General features: G+C 36.6%; 1 protein-coding gene across 1 annotated transcript in view; it reads right to left on the bottom strand.

Annotated features, from left to right (window-relative positions):
• The window catches only part of LOC113230038 (ABC transporter A family member 3-like), a 79,984-nt gene that overhangs the window by 38,034 nt on the left and 24,051 nt on the right, over positions 1–17,899 (bottom strand). Inside the window, exons 12-21 of the mRNA XM_026463767.1 lie at positions 17,682–17,855; positions 16,074–16,139; positions 12,947–13,082; positions 9,823–10,081; positions 9,204–9,295; positions 8,996–9,111; positions 7,457–7,561; positions 4,989–5,080; positions 2,213–2,288; positions 1,296–1,403 (exon numbers count right to left, since the gene is read on the bottom strand). Of these exons, the coding sequence (XP_026319552.1) occupies positions 1,296–1,403; positions 2,213–2,288; positions 4,989–5,080; positions 7,457–7,561; positions 8,996–9,111; positions 9,204–9,295; positions 9,823–10,081; positions 12,947–13,082; positions 16,074–16,139; positions 17,682–17,855 (1,224 nt within the window). The remainder of the gene's footprint in view (positions 1–1,295; positions 1,404–2,212; positions 2,289–4,988; positions 5,081–7,456; positions 7,562–8,995; positions 9,112–9,203; positions 9,296–9,822; positions 10,082–12,946; positions 13,083–16,073; positions 16,140–17,681; positions 17,856–17,899) is intronic.

Raw genomic sequence — 17,899 nt, 5'->3', positions numbered from 1 at the left:
AAGACGTCGGTTCGAATCCGACCGGATCGAAGGAATTTTTTCTGAGTTGTTCGATCTTTGTATTAATAATTAAAATAAATATTAGACAACGTCACAAACGTTGCTCTGACAAAGTAAATAGCTGAAGCACTTGTGTTATGGAAATCTGAAACAACGACCGTACCACAAACACCCAGACCGGAGACAATATAGAAAAGTTAGTTTCTACGTTGACCCGGCCGGGAATTGAACCCGGGACCTTAGATGGCGACACCATGATCATGACACCATGAGATAAACTAGTAAATAACAAGTTGGGTTAAATTTCGATCACCTCATTTCATCCGTGCTTGTCGCAGCAAGTATGATATGAAGGCATTGGAACATCACACTGGGAGTTAGTATATGAATAAGTCGTCGTAACCTAATAGTTTTACCTACCACCAGGCAGAAAGGATCGTGGATTTGAATCTGGGCTTGTACCTCTGAGTTTTTCGGAATTTATGTGCGAAATTTTATTTCAAATTACCTGTAAGGTTTTTAATGAACGAAAACATCGTGAGGCAACCTGCACATATCTGCAATCTTAGAATAATAACGCATAGAAACCTAGTCCGTACACGCTAAGTGCAGCAAATTGAAGCGCGCCAAAAGGGCCTACACGAGCGGGCGGGCCGTCAGTGCTCAAGGTCAACTTGCACCGCGAACAGCTCAAGAATTTTAGCTAAAAATGACGAAATGTGCGGTAAATGAGTGTAAAAATACGTCAGACAAACATAAAATAGATACTAACATCACATTCCACAAGGAAGTAACGCGTTTCAACTTGTATTTTTATATGAATATTCACTAAAACCGAAAATTAACCTACTACTAAAACTAGCCAACATGAATTTGATTTTTGCCTCACTTGTGACAGTTCGTTTGATATGAAACTATCATTCTATGCGTTATTATTCTAAGTCTGCAATACAATTTAATGGGTTACCTATGAGTAGTCCGAAACGATATTTTCCAGAAATAACGTTAGGTCGAAATTTCATAATCTCAAAAGTAATTTTGTGAGGAAAATGTTTTTTTCTTTTAAACCTAACTTAACCGAACCTAATCGTGTCTTTGTTATAATTCGGTTTTCGGTGTAATGAAAATTCGACGAAACGTTATTTCAAACAAAAATATTTTCGACTTTGGGATTTAATGACGAGTGTGAAGTTCCTCATTGAGCCCATGTAACAACTACAGCTCTTCTGGGAAGACGCCTGTGGGACTATATATAAGCTGACTATTATAGTAGTAGTTGTACACGGAAAAATTACTTTTAAAGCGTGGACTGCATCAACACTAACGTCCATCCCGTAAGCGTACTTGGTCACATAAATCTGTGGACTCTCGATGGCGCACGTAACCAGGTATTCTGTCAAACTCTGAAATAATGTGAAATCATTGAATAATTGTTATGCACTGAAAACAGGCATTCCAATCACGTTTCGTTTGCGAACTTTACTGGAAATGTTAATTAGTATTAACAAATTAATTAATAAATAAACAATAAATAAATAAGTGAATGGTTTACATTACTGTAAAAGAAAATGAATAAAAATAATTATTATGCTATTTAAATTTTTTCTCAACAAATACACAATGAGCAATATGTACATATTACTTACCTGTAATAATATTAAGGCTTTAGTAAATGGAATATGGTTAGAATTAGTTTCATTTATTCAGATTTTTACAATTTGCTGTGCCCTTATATGGTCCATAATGTACTTAATTTATGTTACATACCACCTTGTATATAACATTATGGTTTATATAAAGCATTGCGTATTGAAATTACGTGTTGTATATTTTAGTAACTGTTTTTTGTTTAATGTGAGTTAAGGAGAAGCGGAGCGGGGTAGTAGCGCACACTATAAAATATGATGACATCAGTGGCCCAACGGCTAATACTGTAGGCGCTGTATGACGAGGTCCCGGGTTCGATTCCCGGTAGGACCAAATTGGGAAACGAACTTTTCTAAACTGGTTCTGGTCTGGGTGAATGCGAACGAACGCGAACGATGCAAGCGTTTGTATCGATGCAGTCGCGCGTTTGCATTGATGCAATCGCCTATAAATTACTGGTGTAGCGATGCAATCGCGCGTTTTTAGTTATTGATAATTTCAAATAATAGGAAATTTATCACATGTTTCATTGATATTATGAACGATAACTACTCAGGAAACTTACTTCGGTACCAGACACAGCTACGTATTCCATTTTGTCAACTGCAGATTTACTACTATTAGTTTCAGACAACACGTAACTGAAAAGAAATAATATTTTTTATAGTAACTAGCATAGGTGTCCCAAAAAAGGGCATGACGTCACACTATAGTCGTTATCAATATCTAATTCGAAAAAAAAATGCAAAACGAGAGATCGTTGACTTAGCACAGACAAAGACTACTGCTCTCAAAGTCAAATAATCTTTATTAAGCAAATTACATTTGAAACCGTCGTATTGATTATATAGGGCGCACTATAAGTTTCTGGAACTGGCCACTTACCTAAACAATATTTAAAAAATAATTATAACATTTGAAAATGGAAATCTTTGACTGTAGAATATAGTTTGTTTCATCTGACTGTCACTTGTTTTTACATTATGGCATCATTTTAGAAATTGGTTGTCTACATCACCATGCATTGAACTCGTCAAAATTTTCGTAATATGATTTTCTACGACTTTAAGTGTAATTTAACAGCTCAGCGAAGCTTCACTCGGCTTCAAACTGCTTTTGGCGATGAAGCACCATGCAAGACGACTATTTATAGCTGGTTTGTAGAATTCAAACATGGTCGTGTGAATCTCAGTTACGAATTTCGTGATGGTCGCCCGTCCAGTGCAGTGAACAACAAAAACATCGATGCTGTGCGCCTTTTGATCAAAACAGTACAGGAGTGTGACATACCATGAGATTCGGGCATCTTTAGGCATAGGCATGAGTCAAATCAACCAAAAAATCAATACTATATAAACATTTGGGTGTGAAAAAGCTGTGCTCTCGGTGGATCCCACACAATTTGACTGAGGCTCAAAAAACGGATCGCGTCACTTGGTGCAATGCCATGCTTACCAGATTCAACGAAGGGGCGTCGAATTTGGTGTGGGACATAGTAACAGGTGACGAAACATGGGACTTATAGTTACGATCCCAAAACAAAGCAGCGATCCAGCGGATGGGTCTTTCGAGATGAGCCGACACCAACCAAAGTGGCGACCGTGCAAAGTGCCTCTATGCGGATGATTGCTTCTTTTTTAATAAAACTGGACACGTGGCTACTGTTGCTTTGGAGAATCGTTGTAGGTACTGTGAATAGTGACTGGTACATAACCATTGGTTTGCCGGAAGTTATTCATGATGAATTTTTGAAGGTGAACAACGTTGACCTTATGAGCCATCCCGCATACAGTCCCGACCTGGCACCTTGTGACTTTTATTTATTTCCAAAAATTAACAACCAGTTACGCGGTCAACGATTTTCGTCACCTGAAGAGGCATTCGAAGAGTGTGAAAAATATGTTTCAGAGATTTTCACGGAAGAGTAGCATAAATGTTTTCAAAATTGGTTCATTCGTATGAAAAAGTGCATTAACGCTAACAGAGAATATTTTGAGAAACAATAAATTCATTTCTGACCATTTATAGTATTTTTTTCTTGTATAGTCTGAAAACTTATAGTGCGCCACACGTACATTAGGCAGATTCCTTTGAAAATAATGAAAAAGGAACTCTAGGGGTTACTCTCTATAAATAAACTTTTATCATCTACAATCTTATTTTTAACCGACTTCAAAAAAGGAGGAAGTTCTCAATTCGACTTTTTTAACCGACTTCAAAAAAGTAGGAGGTTGTCGATTCGACTATGTTTTTTTTTGTATGTAGGTATGTTACACAATAACTCCGGCGGCATTTGTGAATCGACTTTGAAGATTCTTTTTTTGTTGGAAAGAGGGTACGTCAGTAGTGGCCCATTTAAATTTGAAGAAAGTATTCGACATCTAAGGGTGGCAAACTAGGGGATGAATGACTTTTGAGGTCGTTTTTTTAGTAGTCTGTACTGAGATTATAAATACAATAGATCGACACAACCTGCTGCTAATCGGGTCATCCAAGTACTTTGCGTACTTGCCGTAAGAAATAACCTTTACTAAAGTTTTTGTTTCAGTATAGCTTTAAAGCTCGTGAATGGCAAATTCTGAATAACAACCGGATTCTTGTTATAAAAGCGTATTGCCCCTTTATGACGACAACTGTAAAGAACAGCTAGTTTACCTATATGTCGCACTAATGATATGTTTGTCACTATTTTTCATTAAAAAATTAATGTGTCTTCACATAAATAACATTTTCATAAATGCACCGTGACGCTAGTGTAAGAATGTTAACGTCTTTAAACTTATATCTCGAAGACACTTTGGGGCCCTGATTGTAAATTGCCGTAACCGCATGTTTCTGCAGGACAAAAATTCGACGACTGTCGAGAACAGCTAGTTTATACCTTCTATTAATGTTTTGTCTGTTACTATTTTTCATAAATAAATTACTATACGTCTTTTCATAAATTACATTTTCATTAATGTGACGCTAGTGTAAGAATGTCATTTTCTTTAAACTTATCTCTCAAAGACACTTTGGGGCCCAGATTGTAAATTACCGTGAACCGCATGTTTCTGCAGTACAAAGATTCTATTAATATCGGCGGCATTCCCAAAGCAAAATGCAATATGTCATTAAATTGTGAAAGTAACTGAAGTAAACCAATATAGCGGTTTCGACGTCTGAAAGTTATTTATTAATCGTGTACACTGCAGAGCTCAGCCGTTACGATAACTTACTTATTTATTACCTAAAGATATACCTAAAAATACAATTATGTCTACTCCGTATCCCAGCTTTGTATCATGTATTCAGGTGAACATGTCCTATATAAAACTAATAAAATATGATTAGGAACTAACGCATGCGCTAATATTCTGGCACTGTTATCGTTCTGATCGTCTACACGCAACGCTAGCGTGGTGGCAGTATCTAGAGATTCAACGGTTAAAACCTGAAATCGTAAACAATTAAAAATTTTTTTTAATAACATCTTTCAGTAAATCAATATTGGGCAAGGTTGTACACAAATCACAAAATCCGAATTTAAAAATTCTTCTTAAAAGATACTTAGGCATCAGTGGCGAGGCATGATAATTGTCTTTAGTAAAGCCAGAGCAAAACAAAAAACACTAGCCTTAACAAGTGGCGCCTTGGCGATAATTAAAACACACAAGATACTAAGGTAAATGTCCAGTGGTTGACGCTTTAAGACGGAAAATCACGTATTTTGCCAAAAAGTACTTAATTATAAGTCATACCGACTACCTAGGTATGTTAACATATTAAATGGCTTGCCATTTATCTTCTAGGAACTATAAAATTTAAAATAATCATAGACATTATTAATATATTCCAGTTTTCCGCTACCTCTAAAATTGTACCAAGTGTATGACAAATAAAATTTCTAATGTCCCAATAGTTGACTATGGCACAGTGAGATCGGAGTGCCAGTATTTGACAGGACGATATATTAAGATTTCATAGTTATTTAACTGAATTAATCACTTGATAACATTAAATTTAATAAATAAGAAAAACCATAATCAATTGAGATGCTTTTTATAAATTAATAAATACCTACTTATTTCCCTTTGTAGTCAAGGTAAGTAAGTGCGTGCAAAAAACATATAAAATAGAAACTAGAAAATATACGGATGTAACAGAAAGGTGTAGTTATATTAGATGAACCAAAATAATGCGTACTTCATCTAGAGTCTCTGTGCAAAATTTAAAATAATAATGAGGTACTAAAATGTTGATATAAATTTAATGAAATTTTATGTTAGTGAAATTTTATACTGTAAAGTAATCCGCGGTATCCTATATTTTGTTGCTTCGATATTCATATTCCGACTGATAAAGTCACTTAAACTACTCAAAGTCTTAACGATTTCTATAACAAGAGCGACGCACGTTACACTCCGATCACCTGCTCTCAAAGACTTTCGCCATATTAAAAAAATATTGAATGAATCGATGAAAGCTTTTAAATTAAATTCATAGATGTCGTTACATTTAACATGCACACATATACGTCCCAATCTACCTTCTCAACTATTGTCATGCCCTTACAGGGTTGTCATACTTGTATCATGTGTGATATGTGCAATAAATAAATAAATAAATAAATAAATAAATAAATAAATAATCTTTGACAGTTTCATAATCTTAGTACACTTTATTTCACTGGTTAATTATTTTACGCGTAAAATTGAGCACAAAATTTAGTAAATTACTTTTAAATATTTACAATATTTGATAATACGTGGAAAATTTTTGGCAAGCCGGTGGGAATCGTATTATATGGTAGGGATGGGATTAAGCGACAAAATATAAATATTTTAATTGGTCGCATTACTTCATATTCTTGTTGGTGATTTTTTTTAGCAGTGTAAGTCAAATTTTATAACGTCACTTTCATCTCTTACGGCTTACAAACCCTGCTTCTTTGTTTACCTGATTTCTAAAGTCGAAAAAACTAAGTAGGTATAGAGAGAGCTAGACAATACTCCATTATGTCCAAGCTAATAGTACCAGGGTTTCTAGAATAACCTCGAAAACACAAGTGGCGGCTCTGGCAGCATGCATAGGAACCTCGTAACGCAACCCTCATTTCCCGCCTTATTTAAAATTACACAAATTACAACAATATAGTGGTATAGACACCAGTATTAATTATAAATTTTTCAAAGGCGGTGGAGACAAATTTTGTGATTAGCAGGTAAACCATCTTTGTGGTGCCACGGTATTGCGCGCAAGTCTCATTTTTCAAAAATCGTTTAAACAAAATGAACATTTGGATTTAAAAGCGGTTGCAGTTTTTCCAAATTTAAACATTTTTTTAGAATATTTTTAAGAAATGCAGTTCTATTTTGTTTAACAAAAATCAGTATGAAATTTATTTATTTAATATATTATTATATAATAATTAATCGAACCATATGACATCGATTTAAAAAAACATCGATTATTACGATTAATTGATTAATCGATACCCATCCCTATATTATATGGAAATCTGGCCACTGTTAGGTATAGTCATTATGCCTCCTACTTAGATTCTATGAGAAAAACTTTTAATAAGGTCGTTGCGTATTCACCAAGTCGTGCACATCTAACCAAATGATGACAAATACCTATAGGGTAGCCACATATTTTACAGACCGACTGAAGGAAATGAATGGTTATTAAACAGCTCGCTGAAGGAATTGTCGCTCAGAAGGTATATAGAACCAAGGTAGTGAGGAGGCTAAGGATCACAAGTGGTGGTATATTTATCAGTTAGGATTCGACCGGTTGGTGATGATGACACCTAAAAGAGTCTCACATCTCCGTATAACAACCGCGATGATCTTATGTCTTCTTCGAGTTGCGTAAGCGTGGTGGCCAAGGAGAGACCCATAAAAACGCCCGTCACCATCGCCGCTATTACCTGAAATAAATACATGAACTTACCTAATTATATTGACGAAAACATACGTGGTAACCAAACCGTGAACCTGCTGTTTGGGAAAAACAAATATTATTTCACTGCGATTACTAGCGACAGACAGTGGGTAAAATTAGGTAGTATTAGACGTTCCCTGTGTAACTGGAAAAAAAAACATCACACGAGTGTTTCACTGCCTAATTATTAATTTTTTTATAACATCAAGTGACGGGACGAACAAGTCGTGTGATGGTAAGCTACACGCCTGTCCATAACAGTTGCAGTGGGTAAACCGCTAAGATCTGAGGGGCACTGCCAAAGCGCCCATCGTCCTGAGACATAAGTTGACAAGTCCCATGTGCCGGTGATTTCACCAGCTCCCTTACCCTTCAACACCGGAACGCAGTAACGCTAATGTAAGCTATACTGGCTTGTTTATGGGAAAGGTGGCAATACTTCCCTGGACGTACTCTTTCACAAAGGAGCTTTACTGCTGCTAAAAGCTTTAAAATTAGGGCTACGCTATCAGCTGATGTTACTGCTTGCTTGGCGGTAGTACTTCCGAGGGTGAACTCGTTCACAAAGTGCTTTAACATACCCAACATGTTCATCTTATTGCTATACTCTAGTCAACTTCGATGTAGAATAAATGTCAACAAACAAAACATATGATTTTTAGGGTTTTCATCTCAGACTCTTTCAGTTACCACAATTTCAAAATTTTCCTACGAAATTCGACTAGATTATAGATAGTACCAAATCTTGAAGCCATATTTATAATGAATATTATTTAACAGAAGTTTCAAATCACTTAAAAATGATATAAAAATGACCAGTAATTAATTGTTTGTAAAACTGTGTCATCCCTAGTAACTTTTTGATTTTAATGTAGAGATTGCAAACATTCGGGTTCTGGTGGTAATTCAAGTTCAGAATCGGAAATAGATGCTGGATGATATAATATGTGGTAAATTAATATCAAATAAAATCTTATAATTTTGTATCTTTTCATCTACCATTACCTACCATCTAGCAGTAAATACTAATAGGATGCAACAACTATTTTTAGTCCTAAACCATACGTATCAATAGGTATTTTTTTAACTTTATAATAATTGGCTAGCTAAGTATTACTTCTACATAACCAAATTGCCTACCTACGCATTTAAATTCCAATTAAGGGAGCAGGCCGTGGGCAGAGCAAGCCTTAATAATGAACTTTGAAAAAAAAAAGTTATTTTCCTATGCCATCATTGGTTCCCTAGCAACGATTTGTTATTAAACATTCTACATCGAATTTGGCTAGACTATAGTATGTAAATAATAAAATACGTTAAATCTAAATTAGATTGTACTTAAGTGACCAGACTTCGTATATATTAAGTTTTTTATTTTTTTAGCGAATAAATAAAGAGGTATTGGTAAGAGAGAACTTACTGTAATAATCAGAAAAAACCGATAATGGACATGAAATGTGAAAAACTTCCAGCCCATGACACGTATGTGAAGGATGCATGCAAAAAACGTAAGTTTTTTTGTCCAGGTTCTTGGCTCTGCACATAAAATATTAAAACAAGAAAATAAGGATGTGGCGTCACAAAATAGCTACAATGTAAATGTCCAATCTTCAATAACATTAACTTGCCTGAAATCTTTTTCAGAGCCACATGTGAAACAAGATGCGAATGTGTACTCCGTGTGTCTGTCGATCTCTTCTCTTTTACATCGCACAAAATTCTGTTAAAAAATATCACTGTAGAGATATGATTCTTGAAGTAGCATTCGCTTAGCAACGTCAAAGTCACTGTTTTATTCAATGTTTTTCCAATTTATTTCCAAATATTTTCTCTCACAATGTTGTCTTTATAAAATTTGAGTATCACGTTATATGGGCTGGTTTTTAGAAACTAATTCTACCAATATGTCGTCCTTTTGCAAAGAAAACGCTGCTTTTTTTGACTGCCTCTGGAGCGACCGCGTCGCAAGACTCGAGTCGCGCGATGGCCGCAGCTTAACCCGTCAGTGTTCCCTATTAATCCATACAAAACAGAGAGTCGCGGTCGCAGTCTCGTGTCGCGGTCGCTAAGAACATAATACTACCTTTATTGGTGTAATCGTACCTACAACGTATTATTGTTCGTTTTGAGTGTGGCGGGACAACGTGCCGAGATTTTGGAAAAAAATAACAAATAGCCAAAAATGAACGCTCCAGTATCAAGCAAATCACAGGAAAGCTGGGTTTAAGCCCACAACCAAGTCCTTACCTTCGAAACACCTCCTCAGTGTCTGCAACGCTGATGTTCATATAACTTATACCATAACTCTGCGCATTGTCATTAAAATCCTTAATAAGCGCAGCGACTCGCTCTGTTGGGGTGGCAGGTATTCTCAAAATTAGTAGCGAGCCAAGATGGGCACGGACTGAAGCCCCTGCTTCCTGGGCTTTTTGCAGAATCTGCACTGCACGGTCGTCATATTTGTCTTTCACGTTTCGTAGACTGAGTCGAAAACGATACTCTCGCCCTTAAAATTTAATTAATATACAGGGTACAGTCAAGAGCACGTCAAGCTTGACAATTTGTACTTTGGACCGTTCTTATCGTAAGCGGCATAGAGTTGGATTTAACTCTTAAGTGTCAAGCTTGATGTGCTCTTGACCCTGTACCTATGTACTAGAATTTTGGTTCTTATTTTTGCGTTAACACGTCTTTACAGAGTTCTCTCAGCAAAAGCATCAATTTTGAAATAGGTGAATTGGTAAGTAGGCATAAATAAAGACATTCTCATATGCTGTATGGGAGACAGGGTACAAAAGTAACACTCTGTACTTTTTCTGTGATTTCCGGCTATTATTCATATATTCATTAATCATATTTTCGATAAAATTAATATAACCCTTCACAAGTTTCGTTTAAACTCTACAAATGCATATTATAATTTTGTTTAGTGGATCACGATGGCTCACAATAAAAAGCTGCAAAAAAATTACGATTGTTACTTCGCACTGAGGGTCAGGTCGGAAGCAACACGGTACCGGGCGAAAGCAACGCTATTAACGTCTTGCGCAATATTATTTTGTACAATGAAATAGAAACACGCAATGAAATAAAAATTTTTATTAGAGACTGTTTTGATGATGGGGGCGCAACGAAATATTCAAATTTCCACTTCCATGCATTTTTACGTTCCATCAAGTTAAATAACTTAAGGCTTATGTTTGCATTTTCCAGATCGTATATCCCTTTGCATATTTCGCACCGTAGATGCTCTTGTTTTGGTGGAATGTTTATCCAGCTATATCACCAAAAAAAAATGCACAGATTCGTCATTTCGTAGTCGTGATGTTAGGGCTGAGGTTCCTTTTTGAATTGGCACAATTCTTCTTAAATTACCGTAGATTTCACTCACGCGCGGCTATTGCAGTATACACAACACAGTATTTATGAAATTGTAGTAAATTATTTGTAGTAATTAATTTTATAAAACAAAAAATATATAGACGATGTTTGTTTACGGACAGCGGCGCCATCTCCCACCACGTTCTTGTTGTTACATATGCCAGTACCCTAAAACTGAATGTGTTGCACTAAAATCATTTATAACATGCTACAGACAATCTAATTACAAATGACTAGGCAAAAGCTCAACTCACGATGACCCTCGGATTAGCGCGCCCGGATCAGATTGTGGTCGGCGTCTGACGCATCACTGCGCGTAAGTAACGCACTGCGGTGCGCGTAACAGCTCGACTGTAACCAAGCGTCGAAAACACAAATTTGTATCTTAATGATGGGAAAATAGAAACGAATATGCTATAGGCGAAAAACATGTCGCGTCGCGACGCTACGACTACGCCAGTGTGAGTTGAGCCAAATAGTCAAGTTGATGTCATCATTTAACACTACGTAAATACTAAATCAATTAACATAGAAAAACTTACCTTCGGTGCGTAAAATCACGTAGCGTCCTCTTACATAACCTAACAGCGCGACGCGGGCGCAGCGATTGATCGCAAGCACGGGAGGGTATTCGCAAGCTGACGTTCAACAGTCACGCGCGTTACTTCGGCCATTGGATAATTCTACACAGCCGTTACTTTTGTACCCTGTCTTCCCTACACTCGTACTTCTTATCTTGTTGCTAATTCTCTTTACGTGTTGAAAGTGCTGACAAAAGTAGGTTATTTATTAAAGTTGAATTATGGCGTATTTCGTAGTCTTATGAGATTGGTAATAGACCCTTTCAAGATCGTTGAGGCCTTAACCTATAATTCGTAAACCGTTGAGTCGCAGCCTATTCTTTTACGATTTTTCGCAAAGTAATTATTGCTACTTGTTCGCGTCATTAATCCTAAATAAAATAAGATGATAAAGTAAATGCCATAATTACCAACAAATAGACGTAACAAACCCGTAATATCTGTTTTAATCGACGAGGATATAATCTCGTATTAATTTCTAGGGTAAAACCAGAATAGATGCCCCTTAGAATAAAATAAGTAAAATTCATAACAAAATGTTTTATTTGTATATATATATATGCGTAATTAAACTTACTACCTACTTTACTACGTATTTTTTTAGCTATTCAAACATTATATTAAAATAATTTGTCTTTTTCATACATTTACTTACTTTTACTTTATTTACTAAGATCAGCAGGTCATTACTGTTTCCTTCACTAAAATAATGTTTTTTTTTCCTATCGCGACGACAATCCTTTTCGATATGGATAGATATCCTTTTATTTTTTAAATAAGCTATATTTACAAAAGAACGATTATTGACACCTACGTGTGAACTTAATGAACCATCAGTGTATTAATAATAATTTTATATCACATTTTACATTTTATATCTATTATAAAATAGATATAAAATGAAATTTATTATTACTTACAAAGTTATGTGACAGTAAATATTTACGTATGAAATTTTGAAGCGTTTGTCTTGTTTTTGGCGGAGAAAAACGCACGCCATAGCGAAATGCGTCTATTCCACACAAAGGCCAGCGGGGGCTGGGGCGAATGGCGTCTATATTCCTTATTTAAACTAACTTCTCTTTGTTGCGAAATTGGGAAGTTGGGTTTTTAAAAAACGAGACACCTATCCTGGTTTCACCCTAATCCTGACTATAATTTGTATACAAATATGCTTAATATGGTATAGTATAGAAGAAAATAAATAAAAAATTGAATTATGTGGTCCAATTGCAGTCCCTTTTTTCTTATTTAAGAGTAAGGCTTTAGTCAGTGGGCTAATCGCCAACTATCTTTTGTTGTGTGTGTGTGTTTGCTCTAATTTTAGTTTCTTGATGCGACACGACATTACATTTTTCCCTTAATTCTAAGAAAACATTGTGTGACTTCAAGACGTTTATCAAACTTACCATACTTAAAGAACATGTAAGCAGGTGTACCGCCAAACGCCAGGTTGGGTTTGTCGAATATAAATACTCGATCGGCTTGTTCCAGGTGCACGCTAGTGAAGCTTATTTTTACTATCGTCACATATTTCTTGTAACTCTACAGGAAAATAAAACTTAAATCAAAATTTAAAAAATCTCCCGATGCAAGATCGAAAACTCAATAGTCACCATCTGTAAGCTAACAACTCATCGAGTCGAGATTAATTGAATGAGTCCAAACACGGTTCTACCAGGGCACAGACACTCGCTCGAACGCTAGGTGCGATAAGTGCCTACCGCTCAGTATACCGCCGACAGTGCAAGCGCGAAGACAATTCTTTCATTTACATTACAATCCTTGTACAACCCCAGCATTCGGTTCCGCACGACTTCACAAGACGGGCAACGTTATTTTCGCCCTTCTGAGCGCGTGCTTAGGTTCCTTTTTTTCGTAGAGAGCACCTGGTGTCATTAGTCAGATTTAGTAGGCTATTATAGCATAGGTTGTTCCATTTTGCATGAGAATGATGTATCGTACGTTACGTAGTAACTATTAAGTAATCTGTGGTTCTACTGTAAGTAGTTGAGGAATAGGATAATTTACTGACTGTCTTGGTTGCAGCATCAGGATAAATACTATTGTAATGTCATCAGATTGCCTTGGACCTACCTATATCAAATTTCAAGTCGATCGGATAAGTGGAAATAAAAAAAAAACTCATTTCACAACAGATCCCTACAGTAACTGAGAAAAGAGTCGATGATGTTTAAAAGCTAACCAGATGTTCATCAAACATAACTAAGAATTATCCCGAAATTAACCGTCAAATTAGCTTCCAACTTAGGGGAAGTTTTTGCGTCGGAGTTATTAATTAAAAGCAGTGTCTAATTTCTGAATATTTTGATAAGTACCCTCAGTCATAAGTTAAGCGATTGAAACTGACACTTTTGAAACGACAAATTTGAACGCGTTGTGAATAATGTAGGGGAGAAGGAGCCACCTTTCACTAACTTAGCTAGCTTAGAACAAATGCGCAGCTAAATTTAGTGAAAATGTAATAGGAATTATGTTTATAATAAGGCACCACTGAGCCCCATACCTGTCAGAGGCAGGGGCCAATGTGCGCGAGCGCAAAAAACTGAAGAGAGGTCGTGTTTAGTTTCAATGTCGAAAAGTAAACAATATCAAAAATAGATGTAAGGATATTACTGGAAGAATAATAGATAATGGTGAATTGGACATTGCTGCTCGTATGGATTGTTTTATTGCTAAAATATTAAATATACAGCGTGCAATCGTTGAGTATTTTTACGCATGAAAAATTTTTGTTATTTTGTACTCATTGAGGCAAATTTGAACAAATCAAAGGCGGCAGCTTTGAGCACATTCAGAGGTTCTGATTAGCTTCCTCTGCTAATTTTTATTAGAAGAGGTTTTGTTTAGTTATTTTTTTAGTTATGTTCATTGTTTTGTACTATTCCTGTGATTTTATAATTATATATATAGGAAGAAGTTAAGCTTTTATTTATTTTTTATATTGCAGTAGTAATTTAGAGTGCAATTGAGTTTCGGTTCCGTGTCCAAACTTTTTTGTAATAGTCCTGTGATCATAGATTTAACAAAACGGGTTGAAGAACTATATTGTAAAAGATTTTTGATAACGTATTTAACAAACATTTTTTGCAATAAATAGGTAATTTTCATTTAAATTGATGAATTCAAAGATGCACCAGGTGAGTTTAAAGCTGCCCCAGGCACATATTACTTAATAGTTCTCCAGTCTTATAAACTTTTAGATCATGCATATTATGAATGATTATAGCCAAAGGATAGGTCTAGTCTAACTGCTGCAGCAAACAAAACAAATAAATAATAATGATTTAGGATTTTACAACCAGATATGTAAAAAATGTTGAAAAATGTTGGTGCCCCTTTCTTCCATACTTAAATTCAATTTACTTGGATTTCGAACGGCAAATTTGAACGCTTTGTAAATACCGCATTTGAATCCAATGCAAAGAAATTTGTCAATGTACCTATAGTATTTAAATATGGAGTGGTTTTAGCTATTTATCACCACGCCAGACACGACGGGTTGGTGATCGCAACCGGTTGTGTCAGATACTGTCGTCGCTTGTAGATATTTCCTTCCTTCGGCCGTACTCTTCCACTCGAGGTCTGCCTTTATACAAGCTGGCAGGCTGCTGCCCACTGCCACGGCCTAACACTTATGAAGTGGCGACCATTGGCCAACACGCGCGGCAGAGGTCGTCCGCAACATCGTTGGGTGGATGACATTAAAATTTTCGCGGGCCGCAACTGGATGCATGTGTCACGGGAGCGACGAAAATGGACAGATTTGGAGGAGGCCTATATCCGAAGACGGATGGAGTGGAGGCTGCTTAATGATGATGACCTATAGTATATATACGTGTAACCATCGCAAATATAACCAGAAATAGAGACGAAATATTATTTAATTTGTTTGAAAACTATTCTGCCAAATCATTACTGTGACAACTGCGCTCCTATTGGCCAGATCGAATTCGAAACAACTGACGGGTGTCGTCAATTGTTTCACTTCAAATCGACCAGTTTAATATAATAAACCAGTTGCTATAATGGACGGAAATTGCAAAATTACATATTTAATATTTAATTAACGATGAAATGTGATTCCGTTTTTTTTTCTAATTTAAGGTTTTGCTGTTTTTCCCACACCACAGAATGGAACAGCCCCAATTGCTAGAGGTATTATTTTTATTACAATAAACACAGATCAACTGATCTGGTTGGCGCTGTACTATTTCAGTTTTCTAATTTGTGATTTCAGCATAAACGAGAATTTATATTTAAAAGAGATATAAGGCCCATTTGCCTGATGAATTGCCAGGGATGGATAGCCCTTATTTCGTCTCTGTTTCTAGTAATATACTCGATGCGTGTAAGCTACCGTTACCATGTTACAGGATTTTCTAAAATGTTTGTTGATTCTCCTTTATCAATGTTACAACTAGATTGAGTCAAGAGTGAGGCGTATAAGAGGAGCCATATCAGGATCCAAAAGTACTTATTAGCTTTTACACTATTACGGATAAAAAAACTTACCACTATCCTATCCTTTATAACATCAAAATGCACAGCACAGGCACCATAAGTTGGAACTATTATTACCTGTAAGAACAAACGAGACGATGGATCAATAAAGTGTTCTTATTATAGAGAATGGAGGACTTATTTTATTTTCATCATCATGCCGGCCGTTTTATTATCCAATCTTGGATGTAGGCCTCTTCCCTCTTCTTCGACTCTTGGCGGTCTTGTACCCGACTAATACATTTCCGACCTCCGTGTCGTCGGATGACGTCCAACCAACGCTGCGGTGGTGTGCTGCGCCCTCTGATATCCGCTCTGGGTCTCCACTCAAGTACCCGCCTTGTTCAGTACCTCTCGTCCATTCTCGCAATGTGCCCTGCCCATTATTGGGCCCACCTTTTCTTCGCCACGTCAACCATGACATCTTTAACTTTGGTCCTATTTCGGATCCAAGCGTTGCTTTTTTCGGTCTCGCAGGGTAACTCCGAGCATTGCTCTCTTCATGCCCCACTGTACGACTCGGAACCTCTCGGCGGACTTCTTTATAAGAGTCATGGTTTCCGTGCCATAGACGAGCACGGGCATGATACGCTTCGAAAACTTTAACTTCGAGATGTAGGGGTATTTTGCCACATAGCGTTTGTTTGTTGGCACCGAGTGCAGCCCACGCCTGAGCGACCCATAGTTCCACTTCCGCTCTTTAGTTCTCAAAGCCCAGTGTAACCTTATGTCCCAAGTATATGTAATCGGTCACTTTCTCCACTGGAAGCTGGTAGTTTTTGACTTAATGAATGTTGGTCATGATCTTGGTTTTCCCAATGTTCATTTTAAGGCCAGTCTTTTTTATTTTATATGATACCAAATTACGGGACGAACAAGTTGTGCGCCTTGTGGTTAGCGACATGCCTGTTCACAGTTGTAGTGCCAATCAGAGCTTTCACAAAGAATTGAGGAACACTGTCACTGCGCCCATCACCTTGATACATAATTTGATGTCCCATGCGCCTGTGATTTCACTAGCACCCTTACCCTTCAAAACGGGAGAAAAGAACCAAAATTGTCAAGAAAACTAGTAAATATTCGGGGGCAAAAACTATTTACAATTAAACATTTAATTTTGTTGAATGTTGAATAATGTAGCATTTGTAATAATACTGTTATTACAAAATGTTGATTGCTTTCTGATTTAGACGATTCTATTTCCCTTTCTATTGAGTAGATACGCTTGAAAATGGCTTAGAAATAAATCGTTACGAAAAATCGTTAGATCGTATGCACTTGAATCGATCCTCATAAAAATCGATTTGTAATGTGCATTCATAGTAGTGAGAATCCTCGTGATTGTACGGTGGGTATTGTGTGTAGTTTCTTCTTTTTCGTTTAAAAAAAGAAATTTTACACCGAAATTTGTAATAAGTATGGAATAATACCAAATTCCGAATTCGCCGTTTCTGCTCACGATTTTGGGCGGAAATGGGTTAAAACTCGAAAAAACCGGGTTGATTGGATTTTAACCCACAGTCCATCTCTGGAGGTAAGTTTTACAACCACAGGTCGGTAATTTACACGGCCTGTGATTTACTCGGTACGTATATATACAGAAGGAGATAAATGCTGTACCCGAGGTTCCATCAACAACGCCAATGCCCAGGAGAGCTGAGCACGATAGTAAACATCTAACTGTGACACTCTATAGTTCAACACCGCTTCCAGGTCACATTCCCGCAACAGTTTTTGGAGTCGAAGATGAGTATACTCTGCGACATATTGCTGGTGTTCGTTCCAAAGGCAGATCTGCAAATGGAAAAAACTGTGTCGATGACATTTATTATAAACAA

This window comes from Hyposmocoma kahamanoa, unplaced genomic scaffold (assembly GCF_003589595.1).
Source record: "Hyposmocoma kahamanoa isolate Upper Pololo Valley unplaced genomic scaffold, ASM358959v1 63, whole genome shotgun sequence".
Taxonomy (NCBI): Eukaryota; Metazoa; Arthropoda; class Insecta; order Lepidoptera; family Cosmopterigidae; genus Hyposmocoma; species Hyposmocoma kahamanoa.
Note: the sequence above shows the minus strand (reverse complement) of the source record. Positions and strands in the feature narration are given on the sequence as shown.